Source organism: Nymphalis io, chromosome 5 (assembly GCF_905147045.1).
Source record: "Nymphalis io chromosome 5, ilAglIoxx1.1, whole genome shotgun sequence".
Taxonomy (NCBI): domain Eukaryota; kingdom Metazoa; phylum Arthropoda; class Insecta; order Lepidoptera; family Nymphalidae; genus Nymphalis; species Nymphalis io.
In genome coordinates, this window is record NC_065892.1 from 13,879,638 (window position 1) to 13,906,225 (window position 26,588).

Consider the following 26,588-nt stretch of genomic DNA (forward strand, 5'->3'; position numbering starts at 1 on the left):
TATCACTTTGTTAACAGTGTTACCAACATCTTCCTAGTCAACCTATCAGCGGCAGATCTTCTAGTAACAGGAGTTTGTATGCCGATCCAGCTCAGCAAGGCCATCACTCTCGTATGGTTTTACGGAGAGACGGTCTGCAAAATTGTCAACTACATACAAGGTAAGAACTGTATTTTTCTAGGCAAAATAATTATTTTTATTTTAATAACAAGTTTTAATTTTAAATATTATGTTTGCAAAATTTAAATTTATTAGTCATAATTTAAAATTTTAATTACGTGCATAAGCAAACTAAAATGGGTGTCACTTCTTAAAAAAACCGTTTTCTTTTAGATACTGTACAATAAAACTTGCTAACTTAGCATTTGTATAAGACTTACATAATATGTTTCATTAATATAAAAAAAAGCTATGTATTTTAACACGAACTGCGTAATATGCTACTGCAAATTCTATAGTTTAGATACAATATTCGCGAATAGTGCTCACACATCCGAGCTCATATAATACTAGTGTTGCCATTCGAAACATTTGCGAATACTTCGAATTTTATTAACATTACTTATTTGAAGCAAAAATTCGAATCCAAAAACTTTGAAATACAACAGGTACCACATTTGCACAGTTTAATAACTTCTCAGAGATTTTTTGCAATTAAATAAAGTTTCAAGACGACTTTCGCTGAACTTTTGTTATGGAGATATTTTTTCGATTACTTAAAAACTTCTATTTTGTTCACAACTTATGACGGTTATTATTATATTTAGTCGTTACGAGATCAACTAGAGTTCCGTTAAATTTACTTTTTATTTATTTATATTTTTAAATCTATCTCTGCATTAATGTTATTACTATGTACAAACAATAAGTCGGAAAAAGCGTGGCATTTGCGTGTTTCTTTTTAACAAGCACATTAAAAGAATGCTTGCGAAATACGAGAATATGTTAGAGAATAAATAATATTAATTAAATTTATTAAATTAAAATTTTAATAGTGCACGATGCACTGATGGCAACATGACTTATCGTGAGTCAGGAGAGCGAGGTTCGAAATCATTGTATTGAGAACACTCGACCGTGCCGCACGTCCACACTAACCATGTCGGACGAACAAACTGTACAAAGTACCTCGGCATCTGCAACATATATATATAAATATATATAATTGTTTGAATATTGTGTTATTGACAAGTTATTAATCTAGTAAATAATTAAATACATAATACCTATGTAAATAAAGAATACGGTATAGCGTTCTATGTAATTTATAAAATACGAATTCATTTATTACAATTTTTATTATTATTTGAATTCTTTCCGTCGTCTCTTTTGTCGAACTGCGAGTCCTATTTATTTTGAAGCAATTAACAAATAACGTTGTTATTCGGCTATGAATTACTTCGAATCTCAGTCGTTAAACGTTTATATGCCATTTTGATACCGGAATCCATTAAATGTTATATTTAATTATTATTATTAGTTCGGTCAACAGAACAAAAAAATAGTGGTAAGCTTTCAATAATTCCTTGAGCTGAAATTGGTATAAGTCTAAGGTATACAGTTACAAATCAAATATTAAAAAGCCCACCGATTCCAAGTCTGCTAAAAAAATATTCAAATTCAAAAGGTCAAAAGTATCGCTTCTTTTCGTTTTCCTCGTAAACATTGAATATTATCTCAAAAATAGATTAGATAAAAATCGTGGTTCGCATTTCACTATCTGCTATTTCACGATCGCGTTCAGCGGTTTTATTTTGTTCAAATAAGAAATATATAAATATTCCAGTACAGGCTTTTACGAGCACTTTTTAATAATAGTTTTACAAGATGATTTGAAATTAAAGCTACGATTGATTCGAAATGTAAATTATACGGAAAAAAATAGCAAGAAACTCAGTAGTTATTATTTATATTATACAGATTAGTTCTACTGAGTGTTTATTAATCGTCCTACCATAAACAGCAATTTTTTTTTTAGTATAGGAACGGACGAGCATATGGGCATTTGGTAAGTTGTTACGAACGCCCATAGACATTGGTTTTGTATGAAATTTTAACCATTGCTTACATCGCCAATGCACCAACAATCTTGGGAACTAAAATATTATGTCCCTTCACAACACTACTAAGTACTGCTGTTTTGCGATAGAATATCTAATGAGTGTGTGTTACCTACCCAGACGAGCTTGCACGAAGCCCTACTACCAATATATATTAATATTATTAATAATTTTTTTATTCATCTATTTCTCATATTATAATTAAAACATTCGCTAACATGTTTAATAAAAACGTAATTTTTGTTCCATATTTTGTTATAAATTCAATTGAATTTTGAATTAAAAAACGTTGATTGCTTCATTAACGGAGGCTTACACTTATTTTGATTTAGCTTAATTGTATTGGTATTCTGTAATTGTTCCACTTTCACGTAGTTAACATTTGTTGGAATTAATCGCTTAGTTGGTTAAACTATGGAGTTTAAATTCGCAATGTTCGTAATCAATAAAATGTATGTTTGAAATGAAATTTCATATATTAATTAACTCGATCTGAAAATATTCAATATAACTTATATAATTATTATTTGATGTTTATAAGGTACATGTTTGTTTTATTCAATGTTCGTGTTCAAATTTTAAACGTATTGTTAAATAAAATTTATTCCTGCAGGAGTAGCTGTGGCTGCCAGTGTGTTCACGTTGACAGCAATGTCGGTGGATCGCTGGCTATCTATAGCACCAGAACCACGTCTCCGACCGCCAGGGCGTCGTCAGGCGTTGATGCTGCTAGCCCTTCTGTGGATTGCAGCATTGCTCATCTTCATACCGCTGTTAATAGTAGCGTGCGTGAGGAAGGAATCCGTGCCTGTTATATCTAAGGCTTATAAGAATATTTCGGTACGTTGGTTTAAGTTTTTTTTAATTATCAAGTGTAATAATGGTAAGAAAAGACAATTGGAAGGAAGTTTCGAATTAAGAGTGTATAATAATTTATGGTAAAAAGGTTTAAGTTTCTCACACGAGATATGAATTTGCTTTTGAATAACAACTTATCTAAAATATTGCAACAACCCGAAAAGAAAATCTGCTGCAAAAATGTATTCGAGGCTTGGAGTAAATACCACCGAGCTATTTCGATACAGGTTGTTCGATACATATGAGGTAGAAAGAGTTTTATTTTACTGCGTAGCTTTAAATTGGTATAATAATAAGAAAAATATATTTATTATCTACATATATCGACTATATATTTTGTCATTCATTATCGTTTCAAAATACTTCGTTACAGCAAATACTATACTTTCAATTACTCATCTATTGTTGAATTATTTACAAAGCATCCGCCGTCTCCGAGCGATTCTGTGTTTATTTTGTAACTTTGTGTAAATAGAATAGATGTTCATTTGTAATTTTAATTGCTTTGTATATTTGATATATTAGAGTACAAGTTGAAGTTTCAAATTACTTCGTTGAACTAGTTAAAATTAAGCACTGGATTAATATACATCGCAAACTTTATTACTAGTTGGCTTACAATTTGTGAAGAATGTTATATAGTGTTTGAAAATAACATAACATTATGAAGTCTCTGGGGGCAGTCAATGAAAATTAACTGAACTTAAGCTTGTAACTACTTTTCTAACTAACTAAGTTTCTAATACGCGCTGGTTAAGTTCTTGTTCAGCGTTGAAAAAAAATATTGTGAGGAAAATCCTCCTCATAATTATGTATCCACTAACCCGCAATTATTCGCCTCAAAAGGGAAACTACAGAAGTAAAACATTTACTAACACCCTCTAAATGTAAGACACTACAAAAAATTTAGTATATAATTTATAATAAAACAATAAAACATTATAAATTCAGGGAAATACTGTCAGCCATTTCATGACCATATGACTTAAAGATTTTTGTTAAAATACAATTCCATTGAACACTTTCGTTGACATTTTTAATTGAAAAATTATATAATAAAAAATTATATATGATAAACAATAATTTTAGTTAAATTTGAAAACAACGTTTGCTGAATTTAATTATAGAAAATATCAAGTATTTTATTACCCTGAGTAAAATTTTGGAATAAATTGTCTACTGAGTTTTCTTTCTGAGGTATAACCTACAATCAGAATTTATTCTTGTTTGACATTCAATTTAATATTGTAACATAACACAAAAGTTCTTATAAGAGCGTACTTCTATAAAAAATATTTTGATTTCTATTCAAATTATTTTATTCAATATACAAGCATTTAGCTATTGACTAATATTCGAGATGACCCAGTAGTTAGAATGCGTGAATCTTAACCAATGACTGCAGGTTCAAACGAAAACGAGCACCACTAAATTTTTGTGTGCTTTATTTGAGTTTACAATTCATCTTATGATTGAGATCAAGGAAAATATTGCAAGGAAACCTGCATGTGTCTAATCACACTGCAATTCTGGCACATGTGAATTCACCAACCCGCATTGGAGCAGCGTGATGGAATGAGCTTCAAAACTCTCCTCAAAAGGGAAAGGGGGCATTAGCCCACTGGTAGCACAATTAAAGAGTGCTGGCAAGACACATTACTAGTTGTCGATAGTAGAAGTAAAAATTACTACCAGTTCCGGAGAAGAACCAGCGAAAAAAACTCCCACTGAGTTTCTTTTCTGCATATTTTGTAATTGCTTACAATTTTCTATATATTAAAGGTTGGAGGATGAAAGAGTGAAGAGGCGGTCATTTTGTTTCTTACTTTCGCATAGATAATTTCCTTTATCTTTTTTGTTTCAGATAGAAACTAAGGACGTACATTTCTGTACAGAAGAATGGCCGAGTCAAGAAACTCGCAAGCAGTTCGGAACTTTCAGCTTCACTTTAGTGTATGCAATACCTGGTAAGTTATAATAAATATTATTTAAATTTACTTATTTATTTACTTATGTGCTTTTAAAAAATATGGTTACTTAGTCGAGATCGCTGTGTAGTCCACCAAAGTTGTATGCTAATTAGGTTTAATCCATGTGTTATGTAATTTTTTAATTAAGGTGTTGTACAATAATATATTTTATCTATGTAAAACACAACCTTCATCATTATTTAATTTATTTGGCTTATCTTTAAAATAATGTTGCCAGAAAAGTTATTATATGTTATCATATGTTATATCAGAAGAAATTAAATGTAAGGTTAATTACGATAAATACAAAAAACATTAATAAGCCGCTGCAGAAAATTTCAGAAAATACACAAATAATAACAAATAGTAAACTGCTTTATTATTTGGATAAAAAACTTATTTAAAATTACCTTTGAAGACAATAACCTTTCACTGACATCCGATTTAAAAGAAACAAAGCCTAAATGTTGATTAAGACAGCTTAATCTACCAGTTGGGAATCGCAAGAAAATCTGATCCGAAGTTTCGAAGATCAGCGTGTATATACAGATAGATAGATAGACAGAAAAATATATATATTAAAACACGTCGAATATTCGCAACAGAACTGATATTTTATTTGAGAGAACAAATGACATTGTATTGTTAGTTATAAGCGTATTCACTAGATCGTAGTTCAAAACATTGGTGTAGCAAGTTATATTTTGATACATTTTACGCATACTAACAAAAATAAATGCATTTCGCATTCAATTATGCTTTTTTTATCAAAGTACAAACACACAGCTTCTTTATTACATGTATATATTTTATATAGAATATATAAATGAAAATAAAACGTTTTACATTTTAATTGCAATGTAATAAATAACATAGATGCTATTTTATGCAGCGGTTCTGGGCTTCGTAGTTCCTTTTAACTAAGTACGCTACTTAGCAACTTCAGAGTACAATAAACGACTCGGGAATGAAAAGAAGTTCGCCTAGAACATTCGAGTCAAGTTTAATTAACTTCTATTTAATTTAACTGAACGTTTAACTTTGCTTGACATTTAGCGCCTGAGTTTTAGAAAATCCTTGTGTGTAGCACTTGTTGATTTTTCTCCTAAGCTTTAAAGTGTTTGAGTTTCTTTTTCAGTGACTATTGGTTAGTAGGTGAAAATTTATCATATGGTTTTGAGATCGACACTTGTGTTCCAGAGATGATTGAATATGATGATGAGAGATTATACAAATATTACTTTATTGAGTTTAGTAAACAAAACGGTCTTAGAAACGAAAATATCGGAAATTGCATTCGTCAATTGGAGTTCCAATGGTTTATTTATTGAAAAGAAATTCAATGTACCACAAAACTATTTTAAATCAAAATGCAATCATCTCGTGTGTGGTAAGAAACCAGTAGTTACTTGTAAGATAAGTGACTTGTTTTACTCATAATATAATAAAAGAGCAGTATTATTACTTCACAGTACACAGTACAGTATTATACTTAAGCGCGAGCGAAGCCGCGGGTGGCAGCTAGTTCAGAATATTAGTACAGTTTAGTTATATTTTACTATTATAGTTATATATGAACATGTCATGACGTTCTTATTATAAAAAAATATTGAATTAAATTAAACGAAAATTTAATCAAGTTTTAATTGTGCACACGTTAGATAAAATTGGGTGAGAGCCGATAATATCGTTCGTTTTTCAGATACGCGAGGCGAAAGAAACATTCCCAAACGATTGGCGAAAATAATGAAAAAAGTTACCAAATATAAACTGGGAATTTTATTTTATTTTTTGGATTGTTTAATGGGATCAATTAGTGTGTATAATTATTCATCTAACCCTAAATATTGTGCTTAATGAAATAGTTTATCCACCAACCTGCATTGGAGCAGCGTGTTAGAATAAGCTGTGGGTAGCTTTCCTCAGAAAAGGAAGCTTTTTTTCCCATCGCTAAAGTGCCTGACGATAATGTATGGTGGAATTTTTTCCTCAATTAGTTTTAAGGAAAACTCCTGTGAATCCTGAGTGGATCGACAAAAATAGTACTCAGTATTAAATTACATGGAAAAGAGTAACTTATTACATCCTGCATAGAAAACAAAGAACATTAACTCCACACTTTTATATCATCTACAGTAACAGCCTGTTAATAACACTGCTGAGCTAAGGCCTCCTCTCCCTTTTGAGGAGAAGGTTTGGAGCTTATTCCACCACGCTGCTCCAATGCGGGTTGTAAGAATACACATGTGGCAGAATTTCAATGAAATTAGACACATGCAGGTATCCTCACGATGTTTTCCTTCATAAACTTACACAAAACACAAATTAAGCATATGAAAACTCAGTGGTACTTGTGCGGGTTTGAACCTACAATCATCGGTTAAGATTCACGCGTTATAATCACTAGGCCATCTCGGCTATCATCTATATAATGTTATTGAGTAATACTATTTTGACTTTTGAAGTTCTTTGATCTCAAATTTAGTACCAGGCAAAATTCAAGAAATTTTTATTAAGCATCGATAGCGCAATAATTTATGGGCCACAGGTTTGATCTTGACCTCTTGGGCTAGATCCCCACTTCTAACACAAACTGTATGCTTGATTGAAACGGTAAATAGGTGTGTTAGTAATTCCTTTAAAACGGACTTTGCTAGTACGTATTGCAGGATTTCATTACAGAAGTGAACGTCAAGCTTGAAAAGGTAAAGTTTTGTATATAGTCTTTATCGACATGCAACTTTATGTGCGCCTGTGAGTAGATCCAATCTACAAGGAAAGTAATTGCTAAGTTCCTATGCTAACATTAGACGCTGAACTTAAATATCAAAATTAAATAGGAAGGCACCCAAGTTAATTTTCCTTGTCATTGAACGTGATTTTAGTAATTAACAGCTTTAACTCAATATATACAGCATTTTAATCATTAACTGAGGTTTTGTTTCTATAATTTAAGGTTTCATTTTCAAGATGGCTCAGTTGACAGATGCCGTGGATCTAAATAAAATTTAATGGCGGGAACAAGACCGGTCATTAGTTTTTGCTATATATATATAGCGATAAAGCTCGCCTTAATATAATCAGTTATTAAAAATGTTTTTCTTTTGTGAAAATTGCGCCTTTTTCAATAAATACACCTACATTATATTGTAAATTAAACTTTTATTTATTGAGTCTAGGGCTTAGGTTAATTATAATTTTATGCATTACGCTATGTCCATACATATTACATATTTTAATTTATTTACACAAGTTTTATTTACATCGAGAAACTATACATTCGTATAAATCGTGGTCGCGTGTAATGGAAAGAATGCTAGCGGCATCAACCTACAACTGCAATTCCAATTTTCTATAAATAAAATGAAATGTTTGCATATCAATATGAGCCAATAATAGGAGATGTTATATATTTGAGAAATGTTATATAATATATACGACAGCGTAGACGCTTTGCGAATACTGAAAGCAGAAATGGCGACCACCAAGAAGATTCTGGACTACAACCTAAAAATGGCGATCAGATTAAAGATGATTAGATTATGGACGGAGTGGTAGATTACCATCCAAAACCCACGAAGACTAAATAAAAAATCCCTTCAAGGAATTCGACAGGCACACATTCCGAGTGAATGAAGTAATCGTCTGGTCTCAATGACGTCTGATGTAAACTTATATTTATATTGTATATAGATATGATATATCCATTAATTTTTTTTATAGAATAGGAAGGCGGACGAGCATATGGGCCACCTGATGGTAAGTGGTCACCAACGCCCATAGACATTGGCATTGTAAGAAATGTTAACCATCGCTTACATCACCAAAGCGCCATCAACCTTGGGAACTAAGCTCACTCACCCTTCAAACCGAAACACAACAAGACGAGCTTGCATAAAGTTCTACCACCAGTAATAATTTTAAATTAAACCTAGATGTGATGTTGCGTGGTAATAAAAACATGCAGGAACATTAAAATTATAGAGAAGATGAACCAATAAGCATGGACAACACGTCTGTGGAGATAATATAATAATTAAAAAAAAATTATAATCTATGTTTCGTACGAAATACGACAGTTATACATAATAATAATAATAATATTAATAAAATCATTTATTTCGACCAAACAGGGATCATAGATACAAATAAATAGTACAAAGACAAAAATTACAATAATAATATTTTACAGATTTTACATGAGCATGCTTATATTTGTTTTGTTATTCATTCATATCAGATTTTATCGCTTTAGATATTTCTCTAGGTTTTCGCATTGTCATTTTGGGTTTAATCGTCACTTCGACAGATCGTTAAGGCTCGTTAGGCCTGTTATCACATTTATATTTTACAAAGATTTATATTCTATACTAGAAGTCGATCGGGCCTTCACCCGCATGTGGAGAAAGGTTTAAGGTTTCATATTTTTAATATTAGTAATCAATCCGGCGTTAAGGCTTTGTTCGCGCTCATCTCGGAACATCAAGTCTATATTGCTACGATCCGGGTTAAATGGTGAGTGAGTGAATTAAGAATTATGCAATGGATCTTAGATAACGTTGGCAGCGCAAACACAGTGTGAGAAGCGATGTATACTTTGCTCAGTACCTTCCACTGATCGCCTTTGCTCGATTTATGCTCGTCTAAAATCCTATATTATTTCAAACAATTCAAAATTTGTTTCTAATCCTATATAAGCTATTGTAACGTAATATTTGCTATAAAATTCTCTATAGTACATTTTTCAAGTTACCAAGAACTGACTGTTAAGAAACTAAAATATAAATAACATCGGAAGGAAATCTGCATGTGTCGAATTTCACTGATATTCTGGCACATGTGTATTCCACCAACCCGCATTAGAGCAGCGTGGTAAGGAATAAGCTCCAAACCGTTTTCTTAAAAAAGGGAGAGGGTGCCTTTAGCCCAGCAGTAGAACATTCACAGGCCGCTACGATTATCAAAGAAAGAATATTTTCATTGAATTCATTTTAATCACAATATTCACTAAAAAAAAATTCATATACTTACTAAGGAATTATTATTATTTTAAAATTCGTCATGTACACCTCAAGTTGAAACATAGAAAATTGCTTAGGACTGATTTAGCTGCGTTGGACAAGGTTTTATGGCTTATTATATGTCTTTTCTAGACAACCCAATCTTAAAAAAATGTAAATTCATAAAATGGGAGTAACTAATACTACATACATGTACATACATGTATATAACTGTATATTATATAACTGTATATATATATATATATATACATATATATAACTGTATATATATTAGGCAATAATCCCTAATTGAAATTTTAAGATGATTGAATACTTTACAATAAAATTAAATAAACTCATTCAAATGATTATTCGGGTATTAGTATTATTTTTAGATCACTATATAAATATTTAATTAATACTAATTAAACTGCAAGACTTCAATATCGATTAGCTCTCTAAGAACTATCATAATTACTTATCACAATTTACTGTCTATAAGAAATGACAAAGACTGATCCAACACAAAGAAACACTTTTTCTATTAAATAATATACACTTTGTTTTTATCCTGTATCCTATGTCACTCTAAGATACAATAGGAAATAACAGCATAATACACAATATAAAAACCTATTATGTAAGAATAAACTCGAAACTCACCGCAGAACGCCATCGTTAAATGTCAGAAAGTGATATGCGATATTGACAATAATAATTATAGAATTTAAGGGATACAAGAATTACAATCGCGTACAACTACAAATCTATTTTGAAAATTTCACATTTTAAATACGAAGCGAGTTCTTAAAGAACTATCTTTCATATATCATGGTTTATACGAATTAGCTCTCTTATAATAATGACATATATCGTTTGTCTTTGAAATTTGAAAATTTAGACAGGTTTTTTATAAGAATGTTTTTAACTTTCATCGTTCGAAATAAAAACTTACTGAAATCATCGTCATTTCTTCCAACTGTCTAAATAAATATTATAGTATAGTTTTTATAAAATTTCTTTATACAGTCACTGCATTTTCCGACAAAATACAAAATATCTGTGTGGTTGTTAGCGTTTCTCAGTAAAGTGACCAGATTTAAAATAATCCTTTAAAATGCATGATACATAGTCATTCGTATTGTTCTAGCTTTAGCCTTCAAAGCTTTATTGCAGTGTACACAGTTTAACTCCAAGAAATATTTCCATATTACAACTTAGGTTTAAATAAAATTATACAACATAATAATAAATTCCACACCTAAATCGCGAAAGTGTTGAATGTGCTTGCACTTTTAACTTTATATAAGGAATTTAAAACACCAATCATTACGGCTGTGTATTCTTAACTAGGTAATAAAAAATGTTGCCTTTACTTGACTTGAAATTTATAATTTAAAGAAAACCGATCAATAAGCCCTTGCCCACAGATTTATACTAATATAATAAATATGTCTTTCTTATTATTATGATAATACTATATAGCGACAATGGCGATTTAAATTATGTTATTGATAAAATTTTATAAATAAATACCTTAACTACGAGAATCTTCTATTGTGGTTTGTCTGTTATACTTATTAAAATTAAATTGTCTATATCAGTTTTTGAAAGCAAATACTCAAAAGATATAAATAAAATATTATCTTCAAAGGTAATTGAAATAAATTTAGGATCATTTTTCCACTTACCGCGAGTGTCTGTGGGTTGTCCGTGGTATGAGGTGGCGTTGGAGGTTTCGTTACAAATGTATTCTTCTTTATATTTCAAATATATTCTTTTAAAAGGACTTCAAAGTAGGTGACATTTTTAAGCCAGAGTTTATTTACAATATCACCCTCATGAACATTTCTGTCACTCCTTGAGCTACAGCATCTCGAAAAGTGTTGCCATATCGCATGCTTTATACAGTACAGTTAGTTAAAGTGGCGTTCTGATTGCAATATCTTTAAAAAGTGAATTAACTAATAAGATTTTAATTTAAAGGCTAAGTTTGTATGAAATTTATAATGATGACATCCTTTGACCGAGTTTGGTGACGGCAGTGATTCTCAAGGGAGCTTACACAGAACATAACTATTATCGTGCATAAGTTTGTATGCGCATACACAAGTGCGCTGTCTATTGCCTCACTCTCATAATCTGTTGGATGGCAAATTCCACACAACCGGAAGAAGTTCAGAAGGATCATGGACTACGTGGTTTATTGGCGCTTTACGAAATGTTAACCGTTGTTTACATAGATACCCGATGAACCATCAAACTTAGGAACTAAGGTGTTATGCCTGTAGTCATACTGGCTCACTCACCTTTCAAACCGGAACACCACAGTACAAAGTATTGCTGATTGGCAGTAGAATATCTGAAATGTATAATATAATGTAAATGTAGGTATGTACTCAGATGGGCTTGCACAAAGTCCACTTCCAAGTAGATTTACATAGTAGTTTCCATCATACTCCTATGATATGGGTAACAAATAAAAAGGTTTAATGAGCGAAACGTCAACGGTCATATTGATCTATTTATAATATTTGGACTGTTCTAAATAAACCATACAAACCCCAAGTCTTATAAAAATAATATGATATTGATTACTAAATTAGTTATTTTGTTATCACATAGTACTAAAACGTAACAGTAAAAAGGCTCGCTTCTAAGTCATTTCTTTATGTTTTTATACTAAAAATTTGTATTTGAATTTTCTCATCATTTTCTTGTAAGTATTTTTTTTTTCTTTTTAGGTTCAATCACGATCCTGTCATACGCTTGTATGGGTCGTACTTTGTGCTCTGTACGGCCACCATTTGACATCGACGAAGGCAATGTCAGCATGCAGCAGGTATGATTCGATTAATTTATTTTGTTTGCCTGAGAGATTTCGTTCATGGCGGCCATTCGAAATAAAGACTAGCCAAAAACAAAGGAGATATTTTAGTAATCAAGTGTGTGCAATCACAGATGCGAGAGTGTATAATTCGATTGGACGGCAATAAGACACGAGTGGAGTTCAGGCGCAGGACTAACGGCTTTTTTTTGCATGGGAATTTCACCACTACCAACTTCCAATCTTCAAACTAATACTGAGTATTTTTGACAAAAGAATCCAATAACTTCTATTGGCCCTATCCCGTGCTTCAATGGACCTCGAGACCTGCATCCTAGTGCTAACAACTTACGTCATATCTATGAGTATTAAAAACTAATGAATATTATATTAATATTGTCACAGATCATGTCAAACATGTTTTTTTTGAGTAGGAAGGCGGACGAGCGTATGGGCCACCTGATGGTAAATGGTCACCAATGCCCATAGACATTGACATTGTAAGAAATGTTAACCATCGCTTACATCACCAATGCGCCACCAAACTTGGGAACTAAGAGTTTAAGTTCCTTGTGACATGACACATACAATAATTACACTGGCTCACTCACCTTTCAAATCGGAACACAAAAATACCAAGTACTGCTTTTTTGCGGTAGAATATCTGATGAGTATATCTGTATGGTTATTTATTCTCGATATGTGCGTGCATACGATGGTGGTACTATTACAAAAACTTCATGCAAGGGTCAAAAATGTGATGAATTTTCCCAAATATCTTAACAGATGAAGACCAGAGAACAAGAGCGCCACTATTGCACCTGCCAATATAATATGTAGGTATGCATAAAATACAAACACTATTTTGAAAAAAATTAAGTTTGTGAAAAGCAGAATATAGTAAAAAACATATCGAGAAAACAATACAGAATAACAATTAACTAACTCTTGTAATTATGACAGAATTGCATTTCTTATATCCTTTGTTATAAAGCTTTGTTCAACTTTTCTCCTTGTGTTTTGTGGTCGATTATAATGATGTTCAATTTCTGGTTTTATATTTTAGAATTTAATTAATTAATATCGCTGTATCCATTTATTGCACTCAAATTTCGTATGATATAATGTCTATGGACGGTGGCGACCGCTTAACATATTGGTGCTGGTGACCCATAATCACGTCCGCCTACATATAACATAGAAAACATGATATATTTACAATAAATTGTGCATACTTATTCATAATATTGATACAAATAACCGAACCATATAGTTTTGGAATATTATTGAAATTTTACTAATAAACGAATACGTAACATATCGGTATCTGAATGTTATGTGGTTCTCAAGTCGACGCTTAAAATTTTTTTTTAACAGCTTGTACATATCTCACTGCTGGGTTAATGCTTCCTTTTGGAGAGTTAGTTTTATTATGGTTACAATATCTCATTAAACAGCTCTATGAGGCCATTCATCCGATACATAAGGGTTTCTTCACGATGATTATTTTTTGCACTGAGCACGAGATAAATTATAAACAAAGCACTCGAAACTTCAGTCGTTCTTGCCTGTCCCATCGGATTATGAGATTGAGGAAATAGAGTTTGCACCTGTGTTTGCGCACACACTTGTGCACTATAAAATGTCCCGCGCAATCTATAGGCTAATCTTGAAATTGGCCGTAGCTGAAATCGATTAGGAGGATATCAATATCAATATCATCAATGCTTTCCTGGATTTGAATTCGTAATTTTTGTTATCTTGTTCCAACCACTGGGCCATCTCGGCTCATAATGTGTACCAAGTTTTACAGAAACGGTTATAACTTCACAGGCAAAGAATCAATCACTTTTGCACTCTTAGACGTCTTCAAATAGTACCTTATTTATATATTTTCTTTGTCTAATAAAACAATAATAATATATGCCCCGTCCAGAGTTATGCGTAAAAGTCGATTCTAACACGTAGAATCGACTAACAGGAATAAGTCAGTACGTGAACAATTGAGCATCCTCTATTTTGTTACCTTTAGGGATCAATTTTTATCAACGTTTTTTTTTCGATAAAGTGACAATTCGATAACAGAATTGGCAGTTAAATTAAAATACGTGTTTAGTGTTTGTAATACATAAAATTATATTACTATTCAGTCTACTAATAATTTATTATGAATAAACCCTTATCCGAAATGCTCAGAGAATTTAGGAATAAAATTATCGTTTAAAATCAAAATGAACGAAGTTTGGCAGTTCAGAGATTATATTAGGAACGAACAATTTTTAGAAACGTAAATAAAGAACTTTTTGTATTTGCGAATAAAAGTAATAATTACAAAGGCTGTGCAAATTACAAGGACTCGTTCAAATACTTCCTTATTTTCCTAACAATGAAAGGTGAAACACAAAAGTTACGCAAAATTTACAACTTTGTATTACAAAAGTTATTGCGTGTAAAAAAATATTGGTGAGCTGGAAGTAATGCCTTTTAGTTTAGTGTTCACAAATACTAAATCATAAAATAAAGTGCGATTGACGATAGCGACATTTAATCACAATAAGACAAATGGAATAACCCGTACTGTTAATAGAAGTAAAAATCTTTAATCAAAAAGGTATTTTAAAAAAATTAGTTATGTTCTAGTATATTTAAACATTTCACGCATAAAATGCTTAAAGCGTGCCGAAATCAGCGCATTTGTGTTTTTTTTTTTAAATTATATTTCTTTCTCCACAGACTTTTGCATCAATGCCTTTTCATGACTAACAAATTCTGACACATTATGATACCTTAGCTTAATTTTTTTTATCAGGGTTTAAGGCTGATGAAAGAGCGGAAGAGAGTAGCGTGGATTCTTCTTCTATTGGCTGTTCTTTTCGCTTTGTGCTGGCTACCGTACAACATCATGCAACTCCTGCTAGATATAAACGCTGTCAACCCGAAGGACTTGAGCATGTATCTGCCTTACGCTCTATTTGTTGGTAAGCTTTTTTAATTCTTACTTATATGTGTATTAGAAAGCTATTTAGACATATTGAATGTAAGCTAATAGAACAATAAAAAAAACAATCCGCTGAGAAGGAATTGAGTTATAATAAATATAATAAGTCGTTAATTTATAAAGACAATGAAAAACTTAATAAATTCATAAATGAAAAATAAAATATATCTTTGTGTATGTGTGTATATTTGTATATATATTGTATACGTCTATATATACAGACCCACTTACCCGTTATGTCCTGCAATTTATCTATCTATATAGATATGTTTTTGTCCAGAGGGTGGATCTACCAGTTATCTGTCCGATAGCTGGTTGGAATCACTACGGGTACGCGACCCCGGACTGCTCTAGCTACTAGTGTCACATTCCTGTATCTTCCGTGATCACAGTATCCTCACCCCTCTCCTTGATACGTTGTTTCCCAGAATTATCCCAGCGTCACGCCAAAGAAGAAGGAAAACTAATATTAATCCCGGAGCGGTGCCTCCGTTCAGGCGTAAGCCAGTCACCTGCGGCCAAACCAGCACCACACGTATTGACTCGTCATTCCTGCGGATCCTGCTGGGGAGGAGGAGAGGGTGGCATGGGTACTGGGCAAGCCCGTGTTGCCATAAAGTCGCCTGCCCAGGCGTAGCAGCATCCACGGAGAGGACACTTCGCTCACCTGTCTTGCAGGTGGAAAACAACACGGAGAGTGGCTTGCTTAAATCATCTGACAAAGATGCAGAGGCCTATATATATAGATATGTTTATATAGATGACTATTCTTAAGCTTTTTTTTTTCTTTTTTACTTTTATTTGTCTTTTTTCCTTGTGAGTGTGCTTGTGATTATTTATTAATAATAATAACACTTACAATATCACTTTTCATATAACATTTTTGTTGGTAGTATTTAATTCAATTGTGTTCAAATGATTTGATTACATTTACAGAATATTTGGCGAAACACTTGATTTTAAATATGACGGTAGGAAAATTTCAAGCATTGATTTCATTTTGGTTAATTTAGAAGATACTCGCAATTCAAAAGGAATTTTTGCTCCTGATTTGATGAGTCTCTTCGAAATTAATTTAATCAGAATCATTCAAGTTTGGTTTTCTAATAAACATAATGTTTTTTTACATTTTTTTTAAATTTTGATTTAACGATATGTATACGGCAAAGAAGTGATTATCGTCATATTTAATGAAACATAAATTATTTTATTCATGTCTCTCTTACAGGTTATTTTACCTTTATACAAATGGCTAATTATTTCAATATTCTTTTTAATTTTGTTTTAGAAATAATTTAATTTGAAACAAAATTATATCGATTGTTTGTTTTTTGTTAAACATTGCTTTCTTTAGCGACATTAAAGTAGCAAGAGAGCACTGGTTCACCAATGTCACGTAGGATAGAGACTCTTAATCAAGATCATGGGATCAAGGAGATGTATCGGTGCGGTTGAGAATACAAAATCAATTTAACTGTCAACGTAAACGAATGATATTGTTAACGTTTAACCAAAACATCACAGAAATAAAAGTGTTGATAGTATATTTATTATTTGCGGTAAATAAATGTTTTTTTTTTAATTTAAAATAGATAAACAGACGGACAATTGGGCCACCTGATGGTAAATCACAACCACCACGAGATATTGCCATCGTACGATATTAACATATTTATGAAACACTAGCTGTCCTGTTAAAATTTTTATTTCGCTAACTGCTGTGAAATAAGAATTTTACTTATTTTAATTTTTTAGTATTTGGGTGCAATTACCATCCAGACACCAACTTAAACTCACAAAAAAACAAAATCGGTTCAGCGTTTCTTTTCGGAATTCAGTAATGCAGGTACGGTACAAATATGCATACAAAGATTTGAAAAGAAACGTAAACTCAACCGAAGTAAAATCACAGTGAATTTGTCGCATAAAGCTTCACAATAATTTGACATATGAAACGGAACCTGCGTTAAAAGAAACGTCTCGCAAAAAGTTTTAACTTTTTACATAAATGTTTTTTCTTTAATCGATCAATATTTTCTACTTACCACTATAACGTTGACGTGAGCCAAATTATTGCAGACCAACACCACAACATAAAAAACCAACAAAATAGAAAATGCTTGCTCCCAACTCGTCTTTGCTAGAGTGAAATTAAGGTTTAGCCAAAGATATTTTAAATAATGTAATTTAAAGTCATTAGCAAACACAAGAGCAAATTCAACTATATAGTTACATTATACACAAGGTCTGAGTCTAGTAAAGCGATAATTTGTGCTAAATAATTGACTTCGTACATACGAAGCTGAATACCAATAGATATTACAAAGGAAGACAGACATCCATTGATGATGTAATGGACGAATAGCTTGAATAGTATATACGATTGAATAAAAGTAAAGAAACAGCCTGTGAATGTCCCACTGCAGTGCTAAGGCCTCCTTTTTTGAGGAGAAGGTTTGTAGCTTATTCCACCACGCTACTCCAATGCGGGTTGGTGGAATACAAATGTGACATAATTTCATTGAAATTAGACACATGCAGGTTTCCTCACGATGTTTTCCTACAACGTCAAGCACGAGATGGATTAAAAACACAAATTAAGTACATGATAGTTTAGTAGTGCTTGCCCGGGTTCGAATCCACGATCGTCGATCAAGAATCACGCGTTCTAACCATTAGGCCATCTCGGCTCTATACGATTGAATGGATAATATTAATTTCACAACATTTAATAAAAATGTTCTAGTCGTACAATTTAAAAAATTATTCAGTACTGTATTGATAGTGCTTTTCTAAAATCAACACAGCCAATAGTAGATCGTATAAAAATAGTATTTTAATGCAGATTTTCTTACGTAGGAATTTAATTTGACTATCAATAAGTAATGTTCAAAAAAACGTTTATGAATAAGACTTATTTCTCGATAAAATGAAATAGACTAATGTATTTATGTAGCTCTTTAAATAAATATAACTTTATGATTTGACGTGAAATAAATAAAAAACATACATTATTTTCTACTTTTTGAACTAGAAATGACGAGAGTTTTGTAAAGTACTATTTACTTTAATTTGAAATATATTCTAAAATTAATATTGTATTTAATTAACATACTTACCTGCATAATTTTATTTGTGGAAAAGAGTAACAGATGAGAATCGTACCTTTTGTTATTGTTTCTACATTATTATTACTAAATCTACATCCCAAGCCGGTACCTGTGGTAGCTTCACATTTATTATAACATTGAATAAATTTTATTTCGATTTTTGATCCATTGAATAATCGTATTTTGAATTTAAACAAAAATTATTTTGATTAATTACTGGACAATCTGTTTGGTAATTTAAATACTGTACTTCATAGGTTGGTTATTTTGTAGTAATCAAATACGTTATGCCATTTTAGTAGCACAAGCTATTATTTAACAAATAAGAATTTATTTTTATTACAGATGAATAAGATTGTATTTATGTTGCAACATAAGTAATATGTTCGATTATATAAGGCCATAGAAATTTTGATTTAAAATAAATAATGCCTTTGATAAAATTTACGATATCGATAGATTAGTTAAGTCCCTTGTGCATGTAATCACACTGACCGCTCCTTCATGTAGGAGCACAACAATACTAAGAATACATAAACATGAAGCCCTTCCGCAAACTTATTAAATACACATTAAGGATACTAAAATTATAAAACAAACAAAACATCGATATTCCCACACCAAATATTTAAAATTCCAACAGTCGAGTAATGTCATAATTGCTCTGGATAAATCCAAATGGAAATTTTCCAACGCGTTACTCCTCATTTCGGAACAACGAAATTAGGCACGAGGTCGGTTCGTCAAAAAAAAAAAAAGATAAAAGCAAAGCTGTTTTATTTTTCGGGATTTTCGTAAACATCTATTTTTAAGATAACTTATAATATAATAAGATTCAGAACATTTTACGAAAACAATGGTTTAAAGATGTATTATGTAAGTTAAATAGTCTTTTATATAGTCTACAAAAAATAAACAACGCTATACGTCAAATATACGAATGTACGGTGCTGTTGTCCGTAAGTAGTGCCACGATGTGCGGAATATAATATCGTGATATTTCACGTAAGAACTCACTACATTATAATTATTCGCCCGATAAATGCTGAAAAACGACTTATGGTGATATACTATTATGCGTGAATTATTGAAATGTTATAATTGTTTTGGTTAGTGTCGCATATCAATTTCCGACATTTCACGTTGTCTGCGGTGAGTTTCGAGTTTATTTTTACGGAATGGTTCTACAGAAGTACCAGACACATATAAGAATATGTTATGTTTTCGGTATATAATATTATACAAACTGCGAGTTGTCCTATTTTTGCATTTGGAGATAATATAGAGACTGTTATCAAAAGTATCTTCAATTGAATATTGTATCATTCCGTCTTATTGTTTTCAATGGCCTCAAGGGGGTTAATTAATTTTTCTTACGGAAAATTGGAAGTACAAGATACTATGTGCGCGGTTTGCTAAAATTGTTTTATTTATTTATTTATTTCAATCTGCATATTTATTGTTTTTAAATATCTATAAAATTGTTTATTTTTAGATTTATAGCTTACGATTCAATAGTCCAGTGCCAGGAAATGTGTGTGTTGCCTCTGAGATTTTAACATTTCCTTAAGAAAGCGTATTTGACTACTTCGCTGAACTAGTTTTTAGCATACAAGGCTGCAGATAATGAAATGATCATTAAAATATATCTCTATATTATATATATGTACAAACTTCAACCAATTATTTCTCCTCTTGAATTATCAAAGCGAACCGTTAAAAGCGAAGTAAACTTTTGAGTTATCCTAAAACCATTTTTTACTTACAACGAAATTTAAAATTTTCCTTTCGCTTTTAAGATTCAAATACAAGCAATAAAGCAAAGTTTGGTTTTCTTTTAGGTGTTATATATTATTTAAAGTTTTTCTGTAAAAACAAAATAAAAACTCACCGCAGGACAAGATCGCGTAATTTCAGAAGGAAATATACGACTTATATTACAATATTTATAACACGTATAACGTATCAAAATATCGTATAAGCTAAGTCGAGAGAAGAAGTAAATTCTTACATAATAGCCCAGCAAGTACAGTCAAATACAGTTGAAAATTCTGTGTTCATCAATTATACATCATCTCAAATTATATTATTGGAGCTGTGCCGACACGCTACGTACCCAATATAGATAATATGTTGCAATCAGTATCAATGTATTTGGCACAACATTGCCGCAAGATATCTTCATGTATTAAGCAAAATAAAAAAAAAACATACTTTATTCAAGTAGACTTAGTCTAAAAGCACTTTGGCATCGTTATTTTAAAGATAAATTGAATTTAAAACAATCACTGATTTGGAGTATAGATTCTATGAAGTAAAATTGACAAAATACATAATCGGTACTCGTTTTCATTAATTATTCTCGTGTATGTAACTGTATAATGTACCGATAAATATATTTACTGTAGTGTAACCGAAAAAAGTGTAAAAAAGTTAGTAGTTGGAAAAACGTTTTGTTATCATAAACACTCTACTACCGACAACTAACTTGCATATCGTCATTAGAAGAGACTAGCTCTGAGACACAGGGTCGGCTTAGTTCAGGCGCTTGTACCCCTTGATTAAGAAGTAATGTATCCATAAGTTTTTATTTTTATGTTTAGGTAGGCGGACGGACAAATGGGCCACCTGATGGTAAGTGGCCACCACCGTCCATATACATTGGAGATGTAAGAAGTGTTAACCATTCTTACATCGCCAATACGCCACCAAGCTTGTCCGTTGTGCCTGTAGTTACTCTGGATCACTCATCGTTCAAACCGGAACGTAACAATACTATTGTATTTTTGTTTGCCGGTAGAATATCTAATAAGTGGGTGTTAGATACCCAGGCGGGCTTAAATAAAGCCCTGCCGCCTAGTAATATTAGGTAAGGACACTAAATCTTTTTTCTTTTTTTAATTGCTGTACAATAAAGTATTTAATTATATTTGTTTTTTAAATCAGTCGCTCCGGCGTTGTTGAAACCAGAGGTCTTTTAAGAGGCACAAGACTTTTAAGAGGACAATAAGGGCAACATGTATTTTTCTCAGAAATATAATGTAGTAAGTGCCAAAAGTTTTTATCACTATAAAAATAACGAAAGGGTTTTACTAAAAATGCATCCATGTCAGTCGCAGATTTTTTGTAAATATGATCATTAATACAGTTTTTGATTCTCTAACCATCACGAGTATAAATAAAAAATATATAATGATAAAAACACGAAATAGCTCCGACGCTTGAAAATATAATGTAATTTAAATGGAATATTTCATTCATAGACTAGACATTATTTATCCATATACAATAAAACTCCTCTTAATACATATTTTTTTAAATCTGGGCCCTTTATTGTAACACGCTTATAACATATACCAACCAACCAAGATTTACCACTACTATTTACCACGTGTAATTTATGCACATTTTTTTACATATTTTGTATTTTCACGAAAAAGTCAGTGGCTGCTGAAATTAATTTAATATAGTTTTAGTATAGTTTATATTTAAACAATAACAAAAATTACATTAAATTACATATTGTACATAATTTAACATCGTTACTTTTACCTATTAATATTTCGGCTAATTATGCTAAATAGAAGTTCTAAAGGTAGACGTATAACGCAATTACTGTCGTCTTTATATTTGACTTTCTCGTATGCAGAATTTTGACTGACATCTAATATTGCACATCGGAACTTCGATTTGATAGGTGCAGTCACGCGAACTCAATTGATCTGAAAATTATTCTGCACTAGTTTCCGCCCTCAGGATCGGCCACGTGTGAAACAAACGTAACAAATAAACTCAGTTTTTCATTAATTCTAATATTATTGAAGATTTTCTACTTTTATTGTCCTAGAGAATGATTATTTAACAGTTACAGAATAAAACCGATAAAGTGTTTGACTCCTAAGTTAGGCATTAACCTATATTATAGACCCACCCTCCTCTGAATTAGTTTTGGTGTTATGACAGATTTGAGATACGTTTCTTTTTAATCAAACCATTAAAATACAATAAACTAAAAAGAAGAGATGGCCCAGGCAAGCACCAACGAATTTTAATGTGCTTAATTTGTTATTATAATTCATCTCGTGCTTGACGATGAAGAAAAACATCGTGAGGAAACCTGCATATATCAAATTTCACTGATATTCTTCCACATGTGTATTCCACCAACGCGCTTTGGAGCAGCGAATAAGCTCTAAACCTTCTCCTTAAAAAGGGAGAGGAGGCCTTAGCCCAGCAGTGGGACATTCACAGGCTGTTACTTTACTGTACAATAAACTAAGTTTATGTAGTATCCATTAAAAAAACCACAAAAATATTTGACGTCAGGATATTATATATTTAAATATACATGTTATAATTAACAAAATCAACAAACGCAATAAAGCAAATATGAATTACATGGAAAATAAAAATGAATACACCTACAGTTTGGCCAGGCAATATTTTTTCAGCTTTTACATGATACTTTTGCGCGTTACCATGCAGGACATATCGGGGGTAACTGATTAATAAGACAAGCTCATCAAGATCATATAGCTTGTTGTTCTTTCACCGTTCATATTCTATCTGGCTCAGTTAGCTATTGGTTAGTTACGTTACTTAATAAAGTGTTCTGTTTCTCGACATGACCTCTTGTTAAGCAATTCCTCTTTTAGGATGGTGTATTAGAAGTATTATAAATGTATAAGCCGATATGACTTAGTGATAAGAACTACTTTATTTCGGTGTATTTAATTTATGTTTATAATTTACCTCGTGTTCAGCTGTAAAGAATATCATGAGGAAACCTGCACGTGGCGTGTGAATGTGTATTCACTAACCCTTAGCCTTATCTTTAAAAGTAAATGTGTTAGCCCAAAAGTGGACATTCACATGCTTATACTTTAAAATAACTCAATACTGGTTCACTCAACCATATTATTCTCCAGGTCACGCAAACTCCGCTATTAATCCAATCGTCTACTGCTTGATGACGAGGAATTTTCAACGTTCGGTACACAAGCTGCTTTGTGGTCGAGCGATGTGTCAACAAACCAAGTTCACGGTAAGATAACAGATTAATTTTGCCATTCATCAATATATTGGATCCGACATTGTGCCCTTTAAGCCCCAAATCGTTTAATCATGTACACAGTAACCCTTCTAAAATGATTGCTTTATTTTCGTAATGGAATATATTGGAGTAGACTTAAAATGTCAGAAATCAACAAATGATTTGATATCCTTGCCGCTTTTTACTCAACTGCGTAAGATAGAAAAGAATATTTGTGTAACATTCATATACTTCGAAGAAGGAATTTCTAGAAAATTTGAAATTGTAAATGCTTTGCTTTTATACTCAAAGGATATAGTCAGTCAGATTATATAAGCTCGATATAATCTAACCGTCTATGTTGGAATGGAACTCCTTACAGTTAGCAGTTCTATTCAATCAGCATACAGCGTCTATGTGGTAATCCTTGAGATTTCATCTAACCTTTATTACTAGTTTTACCTAACCACACAAAGCTAAAAGGAAGGTTATCATTTCAGTCCGTATGTATGTATTTTTTGACTGCCTCGTTAGTCTAGTGGCTTGATATAAGGCCGCAGACCTGGAGGTCCTGGGTTAAATTCCCAGGTCGGGCCAATAAAAATTAATGGGTTTTTCTGTCAGAAAATTCTCAGTAGCAGCCCGGAGTCTGGAAGTTGGAAGTGTACTACCGTGCCTCGGAAAGTACGTAAAGCTGTTGGTCCTGCGCCTGCACTCTTTCCGGTCGTGTCGGATTACCGTCCCGTCAGATTATGAGAGTTAGCGCACACACTTGTGCACTATAATATCTCTTGCGTTGTTGGCTAATTGCTCTTGAGATTGACCACCGTGGAGATCACATTATATTATTATTATGTATTTTCATATGGTCCCGTATAACTTCTAAGCTACTTATCATAACTTATATAAATAATAAGAAAAAGGAAAGTGTATATATCCATACGAAATAACTAATCAATATATTTCATTCATCATGATTTAAATAAAATCAATCTTTGCAAGTTAAAAATACAGTTTCATAATAACAGTGAATTCATTAAGCAATCTCAATTTTGTTTCAGTGGAGATGTACGCAGAAGCCTGATGGTTCTTCGAGTGATTATGAACTTTATCATGAACCGCATAAGAGATGTTACCTACAAGTAATTATTTTTAATAAAAGCAATACTGAGGAGCTTAATTCCTTTATCTATGATTATAACAATAGAAATTTAGTAGAAATTTAGTAGAATAGTTTATTATCTTAAAATAATTCTAGATGTATTAATAATATAATTTATTTTAAGCTAACACGATATTCATTTATTGATTTTTGTAATTCGTTGTATGATTTTATTTCTTTGTTTTACCATAACAATCATCAATGATTTTTTAATATTTCTTATTTGTTACCAGATGAACACACTTCGTCATAATGGCCATTCACACGGGATGCAAGTCGCTCGAGGTATCGAAACGCGTGCTACGACACAGTTAAGTCACGTGACTCGGTCCTCGAGACGCACTGCGCCGGCGCACGCACTCTCCGTGGAGATGTTGCAGCGACACGGACACATTGATTATAAGCGTTAATAATAATTAGTTATGTAAAAATGTCAGTGTAAATATATAATTTATTTTATTTATATATTTTATTGCACATATGTGTACAAAATCAACTTACTTCATCCACCCTCCCACTATGAAATCACCCAAATGTATATAATGTATCTAATTAAATCAAGAGTAACAAAAAACCCCTTTTTTCCATATGAAAGTTTTTTTTGCATTTGAAGTGGTTAACTGAGGGTTAGATTATGACCCTGGGAATGGAAGCCCGCATAGGCGGGCCGGCCGTCAGAGTGTCATGGTAGCCCAAACGCCAGATGCCGTGGCGCTTCTCGTTAAGACGGAAAGGGCACAACCCCCCACCCCCACTGTTCCCTTGGGGGAAAGGCATGACGCGTTTTTCCAGCGATAAAAAAGGGCTAGATTATGACGTCATAAAAAGTATGATTACGTTCAGAACCCGTAAATAAGTATGTACTACTATATGAAAGTAGCGGTCTGTTAAGTTCCAACTGGTGCGTAAAGGCCGTATCCCTTAAGAAGATTTTTAGCTTATTCTACCGCTCACAAATATATTAAATATTATATATGGTAGATAATAACCTGATATAAGCAAGTTCCTTAATGGTGATTTCCTTCTTCGTAATATATGTACATAAAATTTGAATCTCGACAAAAGTGTTGTCTGTGCTTTAATTTATTTTAATATGCTTGCATGTTCGTCACCAGGTAGCATCACAGTCTACGTTTCAGGATTCTAGCTAGCTTGCGATTAGAATATAAAGTATTGCTATTAGTCGGTACATTAAATGGAGAGTGAGAATTATGCACGAAGATTACACAGAGATACAAATAAATTATATTTAAAATAAGTTATTTTATTAATTCTTACGCTGTATATACATTAGCGCGGCAAAACCCCGAACATTGGCTCTCGCGGCGGCCACGCGCTGTGGAGTCGCGAGCCAATGTTCCGAACTACTTCCTCGTTTCTGATACGCACCGCTAAAGTCTGGAATACCCACCCTCCCGACCTCTGTTTTCACCATCACCTTCAAGTCAAGAGTGAATAGGCATTTTCTAGGCAAGCGCGCTCCACCTTAGACTGTATCTTCACGTCTATACATTTAAAAAAAATGTTCGAGGGTAAGCCACGCGTAATGTATACATGTCTTTATGTAACAG

General features: G+C 32.2%; 1 protein-coding gene across 1 annotated transcript; it reads left to right on the forward strand.

Moving 5' to 3' along the window:
* LOC126768420 (neuropeptide FF receptor 2-like) lies at positions 1-25,427 on the forward strand (the record flags this gene model as incomplete). Its single annotated transcript, XM_050486449.1, has 8 exons — positions 1-160; positions 2,674-2,900; positions 4,783-4,885; positions 12,633-12,730; positions 15,525-15,693; positions 23,752-23,867; positions 24,917-24,997; positions 25,251-25,427. Coding segments are annotated over 8 exons (1,131 nt in total), but the record flags the coding sequence as incomplete, so codon positions are not given.
* Between the last annotated feature and the right edge of the window lie 1,161 nt (positions 25,428-26,588).